Source organism: Mus caroli, unplaced genomic scaffold (assembly GCF_978045245.1).
Source record: "Mus caroli unplaced genomic scaffold, Mus_caroli_1 scaffold_18, whole genome shotgun sequence".
Lineage (NCBI taxonomy): Eukaryota > Metazoa > Chordata > Mammalia > Rodentia > Muridae > Mus > Mus caroli.
Window position 1 is genome coordinate 21114535 of NW_028227273.1, and position 14171 is coordinate 21128705.

A 14171-nucleotide genomic window follows, 5' to 3' on the forward strand; every position below is an offset into this window, starting at 1 on the left:
CCTTTACTATCGACTCAAGAGAAATCTAAGTTTGATGAAGTGAACATCTCCACTCCAGAAGAGCAGGAAACAGTGGCCATTGTAGCTTCATGTAAGCTGGATAAGATCACCAGTCCAGCAGAAGGTGGTGCGTTCATGACCTTTGAGTAGATGAGCCACTGTCTTCCAAAGTTGCCATGTAACTAGGCATGCCATGTTAGAATCTAGTGCTATGCAATGATGCTCAGTCACCAAAAGAGTACCAAAGGGTAAATATGTTGTATTAACATGAATCCTAATGACAAACACACTGCAGTTATAAGCACATTGCAGATACACAGAACAGTCGATATAGTCTGAACATAGATACAAAATAAGTTATACTTGCTTTGTTTTCCATCACAGTAGGAGTGTAGCAGAGAGCTACTGCATCAGTGGCCATGGGGCAAGCCAGGGGGAGACCACAGAGGAGATAGAGGGCACTGAGAATGATGGAAATTTTGCCAAGGACACCAGAGTCCTTGGAGCTCTAGAGAACAAGGTCCCAGTCCTTTCAAGATGGCCTTCTGTGAATTAGCATGAAGTCCTGCTTTGTAAAAGCCTGGGGCTGAATTTGAGCTGGGATGCTTTAGGCTAATGAACGGGAGGCTGAGCAGGAATAGGCACAGACAACATCTAGCAGGCCAGCCCACTCTCCTGATGGCTTGGCTGGTCTTCTGTGATGTTGTGAACATGAGGCGCAGGCCAGAAGGCACAGTTTGCTTCTACAAGGTGACAGATGGTCAGATTGCTGGCCCATCAAAGGCTGGTGAGCCTCCCTCCCTCCCTTGCCTGGATGCTTTGGAAGGCTATATGAGGGGCTGTGTGTTTAGACTGTCCTGTGCTTTGTCACCATGTAGCAACACTGGGATCTTTCATCCATCACAGAACTGGGACAGAGGGGTGTCTCAAGTTCTGGATTTGAGTCTTCTCTTCTTGGTACTTCCAGGAGTTTGGGAAGGTACCCTAAACTACTCTGAGTCTTTGGCTCTTCATCTGAAAAATGCAGTAACAGGAGGGAAGCAAACTTGCCTAGGGCATTCATGAAGGCCACAGGGACTAATACATAGAAAGTGCCTAACCCTGCTCTTGCCACACAGGAATGGCTTGGTGTGTATAAAGAAACTGAGTATCCAGAGATACCAGGCTGGGGGTGAGGGACAAACCCATGAACCACCAATCCAATGTCCTGTTGAAGACCACAGGGCAGCTTCCATGTGCTTTCCTACCAAAGTTTTCTTTTTCCTTTTCCTGTTTGGGAGTCTTTGACACAAAGTGGCAGGCAGAATTCAAGGTCCGCATTTACTGAGGAAGACAGAGAGTCTTAGGTTGAGAAAAACACAGAGAACATAGGCCAGTGTCTTTTCAAGTGTGGGGTGCAGTGCCCTACGGAGGTTTCTCAGCTTGGTCCTCCTCCCTCAGCTTCTCCATTCCCTCACAGCTCCCAGGCCCTGAGTCAATTTCTACTTAGGAAGCCCCAGAGGAAAAAAAATAAAAGCATAGAAAATAAAGCAAATTTTCTATTCCATGAAAAAGCCTTTTCCATCTGCTCAGAGCCTAGATAGATGTGGAGGCACTGGGGGTAGAGTGGGTGGGCCATCTGTGTTAACTGCCTCATGTCTGTGGGGGAATGGGAGATGGAGGGACACGGGCCTATATCCTAAGACAGAGGAGGGAAAGCTGCCCTTCTACCAACCCTGGGAACTTGGAGAGGTGCTCAGACAAAGGTGAACGCTTCTCATTTATAGTGTGACTGTCAAGTTGTGTGTGTGTGTGTGTGTGTGTGTGTGTGTGTGTGGTCTACATGTCTATCCTCTCTTTTGATACTGTCTGTCTGAGGTTACTTGACTCTCTCACTCCGATACTTTCCTCTTAGATGGAGGGAGGAGGTGGGCAGGTAGCTCACTAGGCAGCTCATGCCCCTCTAGCTTGACTTTGATAAGGTGGTTGGCCAGGGCAAACTCCTCGTCATCCAACATGCCATCCTTGTCAATGTCGGCTAGCTTCCAGATCTTGCCCAGCACACTGTTGGGCAACTTGGAGCGCACCATCTCCTTCTTGGCGTTGGCGCCTGTGATCTTGCCATCCACCGGGGATAAAGTGTAGAAGATCTCATCATACATAGGCTTGTCCCGGGCCACCACCCACTCGGCATCATCGATGCCCTCCCCGGCTCCCTCTCCATAGCCGTGCCCGAAGGGGCCTTGCAAGGTTCCCTCAAATGCTCCGCCCTTCACCATCTGGACAGGCCGTTGGGTCTCTTCCTGGCGCACCAGCACCATGAGCTGGGCAATGTCATGGGCCAGCATATCATCAACCACTTCCAGCAGCTTGCTCTTCAGTGGCTGGAATTTGCTGAAGTCCTGGGCCTGCAGCTGGTCCTGAGAAGAGAAAGGAAAAGGATGAAGTAGAATACAGTGGAAGGAGATGCTCATATCACTGAAGGTGCCTCCTATTAACGATAGAATCCTTGCCCAATTATCTTTCTAGTGAAAGCGAGGGGAGGGGAGCAAGGACCCGATGGGCTAAGGATAGGTCTTTTATGAAGGAGCAGAATAAGAGCTGGAGCTGGGGAACAAAGAAAACTAGTGTTGGTTTTGTTTATTGTCATCTCTTTAAATATTGTTACAAACTGGAACCCAGATGTTCCTTCCAAAGTTAGTCTTGGCTGTTAATTGGTGAGCCTTGAAGGCAGTAGTCCTCTGGGATGGAGTCTTGTGGGTCTCCAGGAAAGCTTATGCTTGTAAAACACACAGCAGAATGCTTTTGATACCTCCCTAACTACTGTTCTTGGTGCTCTTAGAGGTCGGGAAGTCATATTCTAGTCACAGTTAGTGAGAGGGCCACAGTGACCGGGGTGGGAAACCAAGGCAACTAAAACCGTAACAAAAGCCAAAGGTTGTTCCTAACCTTATAGTTCTCAACCAGGAATTTCCTGGATATCAAAAGACTGACCTAGGCACAGGCATGTATGTAGACTATAGGAAAGCTGTCTCTTTTGCCCTCACATGTCCACCCACCTACATCAGAAAAGAAAGATGCTCTAGTTTGAAAATCTTTGCAGTCTCAAAAGACCCTCAACCTAGAACATCCAACTCTCCTTGCTTCTAGAACAGTGGTTCTCAATCTTCTTAATGAACCTTTAATACAGTTCCTCATGTTGCGCTGATCCCCCAACCATAAAATTATTTTTGTTTCTATTCAAAACTATAATTTTGGTACTGTTATGAATCATAAGGTAAATATCTGTTTTCTAATGGCCTTGGGCAACCTCTGTGAAATTGCAAAGGGGTCGTGACCCACAAGTTGAGAACAACTGTTCTAGAAGACCATAGATGCCCACTGCTGCCCTGGTCTGGCCACAGCAATCTCATTATGTGGGGAAGAAGGCCACTAAACATGGATGGGCACTGACGAAGATTTAAAGGCTATTTACAGCTACTATTCAGAGGCAAGTGCTGGCAGGAAGCTTCTTGCCTCCTCTCAATGGCTGGGCCAAAGAGGATTCTGTGGGGAGCAGAGCAAGACTCTAGGCTAAGGGCCTTGCAGGCAAGATATTTCACTGGTTTCCCAGCAGTTGTGTACAAGAACCTTTGCAGGCCCTGTTTATGGATGCCAGGAAAGCTCTGCATGTATCTAGCTTCTAATGGCATGGCGGGTTCTTGCTTGGGTTACGGGGACAGTATCTGGCTTTTCTATGTGACGCTTATGTGAATGCTTTGCTGGGAAAATACTAAGGACCTCAGCTGACAAAAGGCAGGTGAAAATGCTCTCTCTGAGAATGACTTTGGAGAAGACCACATCTCCTACCCCCAAACACACAATCCCAAGTGGTAGCCTTAGGTTCAAGGGCTTGCAACATACCCCAAAACATGCTGTGGGCCACAGACTGTTCCCAGGGAATTCTGGGATATGTTGAACATGTGGCCTTCACTAGGTAAGGTCTTCAGTGTCATCAAACACAGCTCTGTGCCTTTGGGGACAACTGGGCTGTTTCTCTCCAGCCTTTGCTATGGCATTTGCTGTGAGTGATTGTGACTTATGACTCTGGCTTCTCACACCTTCATTTTCTGGAAGCCAGCTAGTAAGATGCCATCTCCCAACTGTAGGGTCCCTGACCCTCATTACCTGCATCCTCTTCAGGTTGGGGAAGTCTCCAGGGGAGATCTGGTGTTCTCGCTCAATCCGGCCATAGATCTCAGCCAGGTTGTTCACCAGTTCTTTCTTTTTGGTGTCCTTCCCAAACACCGAGGGCATCTCCTTCTTCAAGGAGCTGATGATGTAGGCATGGACCTACCAAAGAGGAAGAGGACAACCTCAGGAGGAGCCTGAACTGGCCCTTCCAGTCCCTCCTCCTGACCCTGCTTCTGAAACTACTTCTTTTGTTCCTCACAGTCACAGGCTAGTACGGTGAGACTATGGAGAGGGAAGGTCACAGCGGAGGGGGTGAGAGCACTGCTGTCATAGACACCGACAGTGGCAGCTTCTGAACACTAAGAGGTCTGGCACAGTGACAAGGGTTTTCATGTTCTGTTCCTCTTCTTCTTCCACCAGCCCATTCATTTTGCGAATGTAGAAAACAACACAGAAACTATCAAACCTTAGCCCTCCCACGGATCACTGAGGTGGACATGGAGCCAAGCTCCAACCTGGCATTCTAATCCAGAGCCAGCAACCATAACCACCCACACTCTCCTATCGAAGGGACCTCAGTTCTGGCAATTGAGCTCTACTTTCGAACCTGTTCACGTTGCATTTACTTGGCGGCAGCCTTACCTTGGCCAGCCGAGCTCTCTTGATGAGATCGTTGAGCTTTCGAAGAGCAGCATTACGGGGTAGACTCTGAATGTCTCTGAACAAGTCTTGCTCTTCAGCTTCAAAGAGCTTCCGGTTGTCGGGAATGAGGAGAGGGTGGGACCAGAAGGAGCCAATGTAGACCCGGATCACCTCGGGGGTGTTCACGATCTTCCCCAGGGACCACATGAGGGCCCCGTATACTCGCATCAGCTGCTGGGTCTCAATCTGGTCAGCTTTGTTCAACACTACGCGCATCTTGTCCTCGTGGTTCTTGAGAGCCTTGATGACTTCTGAGAACTCATCAGAGATGTCCAGCTTGTGGGCGTCGAAGAGTAGGATAATTCGGTCCACCCGCTCAGCAAACCATTCAAGGACAGCAGCAAAATCATACCCTGTGGTGGAGTGACAGTCAGTGGGAGGAGCTTTGGGGCATGGAAGTAGAGTGACGGGTCCAATGTAAGATAACACACACAGTCTTGGAAACTGTCTCTGGGTTCACATCCTGGCTCCTCCCATTTGACTGCTGGACCTTGAGCAAATTACTGTGGTGTGTGTATCCCTCTCTCTCTCTCTTTGTGTGTGTGTGTGTGTGTGTGTGTGTGTGTGTGTGTTTGCAGTCATAGGAATCAAACCTCATGCATGGTATCCAATTTTTCTTCCACTAAGTTAGATCCCCAGGGCTCCTTACCACTTTCCATCTATAAAATGACCATTAGGAAGTATCTGGCTTGTAGGATGATGGAGATACTCAGGAATTGCTGGGCTCTATTATAAGCATTGCTATTCCCATAAAGGGTGGCCACAATCCATTTATCTTATTTATTAAAGTTAGGGGTCAGGGATCCTGATGGGAAAAGAACTCTGGACAGTATTTTCATGCTGATATTTTGAGATTGGCTCTCACTGTCTTGCAGTATCCCACGTTGGCCTTGAACTTTCTCAATAGGGCAAATTTAGCCTTGAACTTGAGATCCTCCTGCCTTAGTCTCCAGGGTGCTGAGGTTCCTGGTGTGTATTGTCATGACCCGCTTGGACACTTGTTTTGAATTTGAATAGATTTAGAAATTCTTCACAAGGCACAAGCAAAAAAGAAGAAGAAGAAGAAGAAGAAGAAGAAGAAGAAGAAGAAGAAGAAGAAGAAGAAGAAGAAGAAGAAGAAGAAGATGATGAAGAAGAAGAAGATGATGATACAGGCTATGGATGCATGTTCAGACCATGCCCATTTCTGGTTGGGAAGAAGTCTGAGTTCTTGGTAGGGACTCAAGTGATTTATTCTCCTATAGTTCACAAGATCACTTCCTTCCTCAACTGCTGCAGCCCCACCCAAATTCCCAACTCCTATTCTGTATGGGAGTCCTTCCTGAGGATATGACTGGACCTCTGGCACCTGGTTATCCAGTACTAAGCTACTTCACATCCAGCTGGTTCCAGGAACTCAGTGCTAAGCAACTGCGGATCTGGGAGAAGGAGAAATTATCCTGGTTTGATTATGCTGTCGTCTCCAAAAGACTCATACTGGGGGCTTGACTGTCAACTGGTGGACTTTTGGGAAGTAAATGGATCATGAGGGCTCTGAGATAACTACTGGATTAACTCTTTGGTAGATTTGTAATACTAAGGGCATTATTGGAAGACAGGAGATGTGTGGAAGAATGGGTCACTGAGGTGGGAGAGTGACCCAGACTTTTATTCCAAGCTCTTCTTTTCCTGCTTTCTGGCCCTAAAGGGTTAGCAATGTTGCTCTGCCATGCTCCAATACCTTGATGTTCCATTCTTACCAGAGCACAGAACCAGTGAAGCCAGGAGACCATGAACCATGAGACAGACCTGGCCACTCCTCTTTTTAGGTTATTAGCTTTAGATTCTTGTTACAGTGCTGAAAATCCAACCACAGAGGGAGAGGTTATCCCTGGAACTAGGATGGTTGCCCAGAAAGCTGTAGGCATCTACCTGTCTCAGCTTCCTCAGTGCCAGAATTATAAGTGTAAGGGGACACAAGTGTTTCTAAGTCCAGCTTTTTATTATATGGGTTGTGGGACTCAAATTGAGGTCCTCATGTTTGTATGACAAACACTTTACAAACTGAGCTAAATCTCCCTAACAATGGGTACCCATTATCCTCATGTAATTAAGGAACTCTCCCCACAGCCAACCGGAACAAACCTGCTTTATGCTTCTCCATCTCTTCGATACCAAGGGCACACAGGGCAGGTACCCCATCAGCATATGCTGCGCACAGTTGACATAGAGTCCTGTTCTGCCTTTTACATCCATGAAGCCCTGAACAGGTCACCTCTGGACCATTAGTTTTCCAGTCTCTAAATTCGGACCCACCAACGCTTTGACCACAGGGTTGTGGAGATCAAATCTAAGACGAATGGCTGATACCACTTACTTATGACCTTGCCCAAATGCCCAGCCCCTTCCTAAAGAACTCCTCAGAGTGTTCCCACAGGATGGAGCTTACTCAGCATATCTGTGTCTCCACAAGATCACTGGCCTGGGTAGGTTCCCTGTGGTTTCTGCTTAGTTTATTAACTTGATATGCTAGGCAATTGAATTCCCTTGCTCATCCTTGGTTTCTGCATCTGGGATGGATGATTTTTTTTGAACTTCCTTTCTTGGTTTGCCCTTCTCTGCTTCCAGGGCCAGAGGTGTGAGGACCGAGAGAGTGCAGAAACATGGAGATAAGACCCAAGGAGAGAGAAACACTGGGGGCTGCTGCCATGGGGGCCCTAGGCATGCTAAAGGAAGTCTGCTGGGGCCTGCTGATGAAATGATGGTTTCCAGGGACCTTTCCCATGATGCAATAAGCACAGAGGCCTCCTATATTAATCCTTTTGCAAACTCTGAAAACTCTGGTAAGCTGCTATCACATGCCATGCAGTGAGGAGCCTCCTCTGAGGCCCACCCTCCCAGCTCCTGGCTACTCCAGGGCTCCTGGCTACTCCAGGGCCTGTGTGACCTCAAGGATGTAGGTTAAGTTGCTTCCATAGCCCGGACTTATGCGTATGTCCAGAAATAAAGGCATAGGAAAGGCAAAGACTGGGCCCAGTCAGGAGAGGTGCACGGGGCTACCTTTCCCATTTGTCTTCTGAATGGCCTTCTGCAAGTCTGACTGTCTTTTACTTGGCTGTAAAAATGTGAGTAGTTACAACTGGGGCAATGCAGAGCCCATGGTGTAGCCATGGAAAGTATACCTGACAGCAGGAGGAGAGAGCTTACTCTGAATGGGGACTGCAAAATATGTACTGCATGACCAAGGTGACCACCACATGGCCATATCCCTTATCTCAGGAATGGCTCTGAGACTCGTAGTAACCGTGCCTGAATATATGCAATGGCCCACAGTCTCTGAATCATACATAGATCAGTGAGTGGGGAGATAGAATGCAGAAGCTGTCCTTCCTGGATTCTTTCTGGAATGTCTGCTGGCACCCAGGGATCAAATGGATAGGCTCCAGGCCAGCATCTGGGAAGCCTTCGGCAATCTGTAGTCCCCACCCTCAGGCTCCAGGGGCCGGGAAGAAAGCATTTCTAATTAATGCCAGGCAGGAGGAAATCAATGAGACAAACCTAATAAAGCAGGGCCATTTCTTAATCACCCAGCATTTCCCCTCACTGTCTGACATACAGTGTATCATTCTTTGCATTTTCAGTTTCAAAATTGGCCTCACTGGATCCTTACTGCTCCCCAGAGCAAACAGGATGCTTGTGGCGGCCACATAGCATAGCCCATGAAAAACTGTTAATGTCTAGAGATGTTTTTAAGAAGAGAGAGATACTGAGGCATGCAGTACCAAGAGTGGGAGAAGGGCTCTGCTGACAATGGGGAGCAATACTGCAGACCCATCACAGGCCTCCAGATGGCCCCAGTAAGGCAGCAAGACCTTTGGAGGGTGTCAGGACTCAGCTGCATATGAATGCCCACACATATACGGGTTTACCAGCTGGTCATCTGAGGAACCCCAGGATCCCTGAAGTGCTCAGGGATAGGCTGGGGATGTAGGCTATAAGGAATGACACACACCCTCAAAGTCTCAAGAGGGAACTTGGAGTTGAGAAGCTAACCCCCCACCCCCGCCCCATTCCTCCCTGGTCTTCCCAACAGGTTATGAGAATGTGCCAAAAGCCAAGGGCTGGGACTCGGGAGACCAGGGCTTCCATGTCAATTGTGTCATCTGCTCTGAGCCTGCTGAGCCCTTGGACCAAGCATCTCCATCTGTGTGAAGTCTGGGATGAGAGCCTGAAACCCTGAGGGTGACCTTCCAGAGAGGAACTGCTACAGGGATTCAGTCTGAGACACAGTCGGGAAGTGTGGCTTCCAGGTGAAAAGGTACGAAGTCTTCCAGATCCCTCTGAGCTCCCCCATTACTGCATCCGTGCTCCTTCCCAGTAAGGAACCAGGGCCAGCCACATCCTGCCCCTTCCAGGAACAGCTTTCTGCCTGCCTTTCCTGCTGACTCCAGAGCCTTTTCTTCCAGACCTGAGTGCTAGCCCCAAAACATCATGCACTTGGTTTCTCTATAGACATACACTGCTGCCCCCACAACTCCCAAAGCCTGGACGGAAGGCTACCTGGAAGCAACACCATACTTTGTTTGACATTAGGCTGGAACGTAAGTCCCACCCCTATGATGCCTGGAGGGGCAGCTTCCTTTTCAGGAGTGCCAGGGATTGGGCAGTCTAGAGCAAGGTCTTTGTGCTGACTTGACTCCAGCCCTTGTGCTGAGCCACAAAGCCCTGAGCCGGCAGTGGTGTGGTGAGGGGGCTTAATTTCAGGCTCTGCAAACTAGAGCCCTTCAGCTAGAGCCCTCATGCAAGGCTTGGTCAGCAAGAATATCTGAGGAGGCCTGGCCCACCTGGGCTTGAGGAAGGTAGGAAGTACCAAATATACTTTGGCCAACAGCAGTGGTGAAGGAAGTCAACTTTAGATCTGTGCATTATACACTTGTGTTATGCGTGGGTGTCAGGAAGTATACAGGCATGCATGTGGGGGAGGGGAAGCTATGGGTATATGTGTGAAGAATCTGTGAGTAACAGGGTTTAGAGTGGGATGAACTGAGACTCTGGCTTTATGGTAACCATGGAGAAGGATGGGAGAGGCTATGTACCCAGGAGATGTTCCTGATTCAAGTCCCACTACCATTGCCGCCACCACCACCACCTGGATCGCTGGGGCATCTGATATCCTCCCTGACTCTGGTCTTCTCAGGGTGCTGAAGTCAGCATTACTGCAGGCTGGTGGCTGCCCCACCCAGTTCCTATTTGTCTCGAAGGCTGCTTTTGCCAGCAGCTCCATCATCAGGGACTCAGGACCACAGAGAACACCCTGGCATAGTCACTGTTTTGCTCAGAGACGAGAAGAGCCTGGCATCTTATCAGTTTTCAGAGGGAGGGTATGAAATATATCCAGGAACACCAGTGCCCAGTATGTGCAGAGCAGCCACTGAGGTTTGAAGACAAAGGCAAGGTGGGAGAGAATGTAGAGGGTGGGCAGGGATGGAGGAAGACAGGTGTCCCTGGAAACAAGGCTGCTTTATGTATCTGCACAGGCACAAACGTAAGGGTGGTGGATCACAGAGCCGACACTGGAGTCGTGTAACGTGTAGCTCTGGATAGCAGCGAAGGAGGGAAGAAGAGAGCCCATCAGGATCCAGTCCCAGAACTAACATCTGTGGACCTTATAGGAAAGCCCTAAGATGCATTTCCCTGTGACCTCCAGGGCTTTGTCTGTTCACAGCCCTGAACTACTAGTGTAGTGCTCTTGGGCCCCTATAGGCTATCCTTTCCAGACCTTCTTACAAGCCAGGCTGTGCTGGCCTAGCAGGTGCATGGGAGGTCCTCTCCCCTCCCCTGCAGCCTGAAGTATGACCTCTCCTAGTGTTTCGGAGCAAACTGAAGACTACCCTGGGAGCCTGTCAATCCCTTGAGGCCTAGACTCAGATGTGGGGTGAGTGCAGACTGACTGCCCCTCATTCTATCAGAACCCAGAGTTAGGGGTCAAGGGACCAGGCTTCCTGGACCCTGTCACAAGTCACCAATTATGGGAACTAGGGATCTGTGAGGAGGAACCTGGGAGGCTGGGACTCCCAGGCACTCCACTTCATGGCACTCCACTTCCCAACACTGTTTCAAAATGGGGGTTCTAGGAAGGTCTGTCCACCTAGAGAAGGCTATTTCCCAGAGGGCCTTGCCAGCAGCCTCTCCGATTGTTTGTGCTCACACACAGCCATGGTGTGACCCCAAAGATCTGAGCAGAGGAAGCAGGACAGCTCAAAGGGGGATGAGAGAGAAGCCTTCTCGGGGGCCAAAAGCCCAAACTGCTAACTCTCAAGGGTCTACATCCATGGGTCGTATAGACAGTTACTCCATGACACTGAAGTGTGGGAGTGAGAAGCCACACCCTTGAGGAATGGCTTCTTGGGCCCGGCTGTGATGATAAGACAGATGGACAGACCTTTGTCAGTTAGGAGTCACAGGAGCACACATGGCAAGGCATGTGTCACCTGAGGTCAACACTCAGAGAGCCCTGGCCATTTCCCAGAGAAAAGAGCCAGTCTAAGGCTGACCCTTCCCGGAGGCTGACTTCTGAGTGCTAACTTGGCCCCAATCCAGGCTGCCAGCATCAGGGTTTGGGGAAAGTACATCTTGTCTAATTTTGTTGGTAAAGATACAAAGCATAGTACAGAAAGGATAGGGTAGCTGGATGCTAGGGCACAAACCTATTAATCCCAGTACTTAAGAAGTAGAGATAGGAAGATCAGGGGTTCAAGGCCAGCCCTGGCTACATAAGACTCTATCTCAAAAAATGAGAATTCCAAAGCTGAAAGAACCATAGGCTACTTAGAGGCAGAGGGCAGCTATGGCAGGCAAGGCCAGGAGTGGGAGGCTAGAGCTAATGGCTGCCTGGAATTTCACTTGTCACTTACCTCGGCTGATCCTCTGCTTCTCCCCAGAGAGGATCCCCGGTGTGTCGATCACACTGATACTTTCAAGCACGGCGTTGGGCAGCTGGGCACACACAAACCTGCACAGATTGTGAGAAGAAAGCTGCACCAAGCCATGGAGGCACCCCTGGCTCAGCCTCAGGGTTCAATCACCTGACCTTCCCATGGGCCGCAGAGTCCCGAGCCCCATGATGTGGGCCTGTTAGGTATGATAGCTGACCCCGGGAGTGCGTTATGGTTTTCTTGCCACTTACCACATCCTGTTTCAGAGTGCTTTGTGCCCAGGGTGCTTAGTAAAATGTTGTCTGGCCAATAGGGCTACTCCATATTGATATTCCATCCCTCATGTGTGTCCAAAGCCTTGGCTTAATGCTTGTGGCCTCAAGTCATTAATGATCCCTGGCCAGCCTGGGAAACCTTTACTTAGCTTGACTGGCTCCTGATGGTCAACCAACATTTATCTCCACTGCACAGTGTTCTCAAATCTGGAGGTCTGCATATAGTTAGGGTATGGGAACCCCCCTCTGACTTGATGCTTGGTAGATATCTCTGTGCATTCTGCATGTGTTTTTAATCTGCAAGCCTACATGAGACCAAGCTGAAAGAAACTGCAGTATACCTGGAGATCGCTTCTTTGAGGGATTTCCAAGGTGATCCTGAGGCAGTCTGGGCTCATACTCTAAACCCTTGGTGTCAAGATACCCATGAAATACCATTTTTTTATCCTTGCCCCCGGTGGAAGCAAAGATGCTATCTGTACAGCAATGAAAACCCAGGGTACAGAGGGGCCAGCACCTCGAAGTCAGAGAAGACTTTGTTAGAACCCAGGTAGAAAGATGGCTTTGAGGGAGGGCTTCCTGGGGGAGGTAGCATTAAGGCTGGCCTTGAGAGATGGGCCATGCCTCCCACAAGTGTGTTATCTGGGCATCTAAAGGGCTAGCTCAGCCAGACAGTGCTCTGGGACGGCTGTCTAGCCTTCCTCAAGAGGAACAGGGACACGTGCTGACAACGTGTGCGACAGATTCTTCTTGGCCCAGGGAAGGTGACTGGGAATCTATGGCTAGACCAAGACAGATGAATGGTCACCACTGGCAGACCCTAGGTGGCCTTATCAGTCACTGTCTTAGTGGTGAGTACACAGTACCCCCCCCCCCCCCCCCCCCGTGCTCTCATTAGAGAGCCCTACACTGAGCGGGTTTCTTTCATCCCTCTCTGCTTGTGTTCTTTCTCTTCAGTTTCCTCTTCCTGGAATGCTCTCTGTTCGCCCATTCAAGGTCATCCCACCCATTACTTCGTGCCCATGTCAAGTACCAGCTTTTCCACAGAGCCCCTCGGGACTACTCTCCCCTACTGGGAGGCATCTTCCAGCATGTCCCGGTGGACTAGACCCAGTCCTCTTTTTGCTGGGCTCACCCAAGCTGCTGCCTCTAAGGCCTAGAGTCTCAGCCTCTGGCACTGGCACTGTGCCTGGGGGATGGGGCAGCCCTAAAGACAGCTACCCTGCTTTCTTCCCTCCAACCTTGCTTCACCGGAGTAGCACTGTACAGGTGCCTGTGGCCACAAAGCATGAAGCAGGACCTCACTTGGGTCTGCTTCTCCAGGCTAAACACTTTAATCATCAAAAGCACAGATTGAAAGAGAGAAGGCAGACACTTTAGAGGCGCTGGCTCCTGTGTCCTTTCCCTTGCCCCCAGACAGCAGCTTCACATATATGCTCTTTACAAATGGCTTTCAGAACCTTTTAATTTATATTCTTCTATGGCTTAAAAAGAGAAAGCAGTACAGCGAGACAGGCAAGGAAACAGTGTCCCCCCTCACCCTTCTCCTCAATTTCTAGTGTGAAATTCACACAAGTACTCTCTCTATACACGTTTCCTCTCTCGGGTTTCCTTTATTTGCAGGAAGAGAGCAGGGCCCAGAGTTTTTGTAGTTTGCATTTTGTCATCTTATGGATGAAGACAGCAATACTGAAGAAGTTTGTGTGTTGTTACATAGACACACACACACACACACACACACACACACACACACACTTCCTTGGTTTCAAAAAGTCTAATCATAGAGTTAGTGGGACCTGCTGGGTTTGGTTAATGATATAAAGGCACTCCCCTGTCAGGAATGTGCTGGCTACTATGGCAATTACACAAATCTGTTATCACAACTGACCACATGCCATTACATATAGATACTATTATCACTGTAAGCAGTTATCCTGAAGGAAGGCTAACCGCAAGCCTTGCCTTCCATCTCTTGATGACTGACTCTGTGTACCCCCAGCCCCCGGTTCTTCTCCCCCCTCACCTGGAAGCCAGCTCCTCTTTGACTCAGAAGAACGAGGCTGCTTAGGTGACTCAGACTCACTCAGTCACTCACTGCAAACCGAGGCATGCAAAATGGAGTGCATCG

At 49.3% G+C, this 14171-nt stretch overlaps 1 protein-coding gene across 1 annotated transcript in view; it reads right to left on the minus strand.

Moving 5' to 3' along the window:
* Positions 1-239: 239 nt before the first annotated feature.
* The window catches only part of Ehd3 (EH domain containing 3), a 29853-nt gene continuing 15921 nt past the window's right edge, over positions 240-14171 (minus strand). The window contains exons 3-6 of the mRNA XM_021149374.2: positions 11748-11845; positions 4795-5207; positions 4147-4311; positions 240-2399 (exon numbers count right to left, since the gene is read on the minus strand). Coding sequence (XP_021005033.1) covers positions 1872-2399; positions 4147-4311; positions 4795-5207; positions 11748-11845 — 1204 coding nt within the window. The 3' untranslated portion in view covers positions 240-1871. The remainder of the gene's footprint in view (positions 2400-4146; positions 4312-4794; positions 5208-11747; positions 11846-14171) is intronic.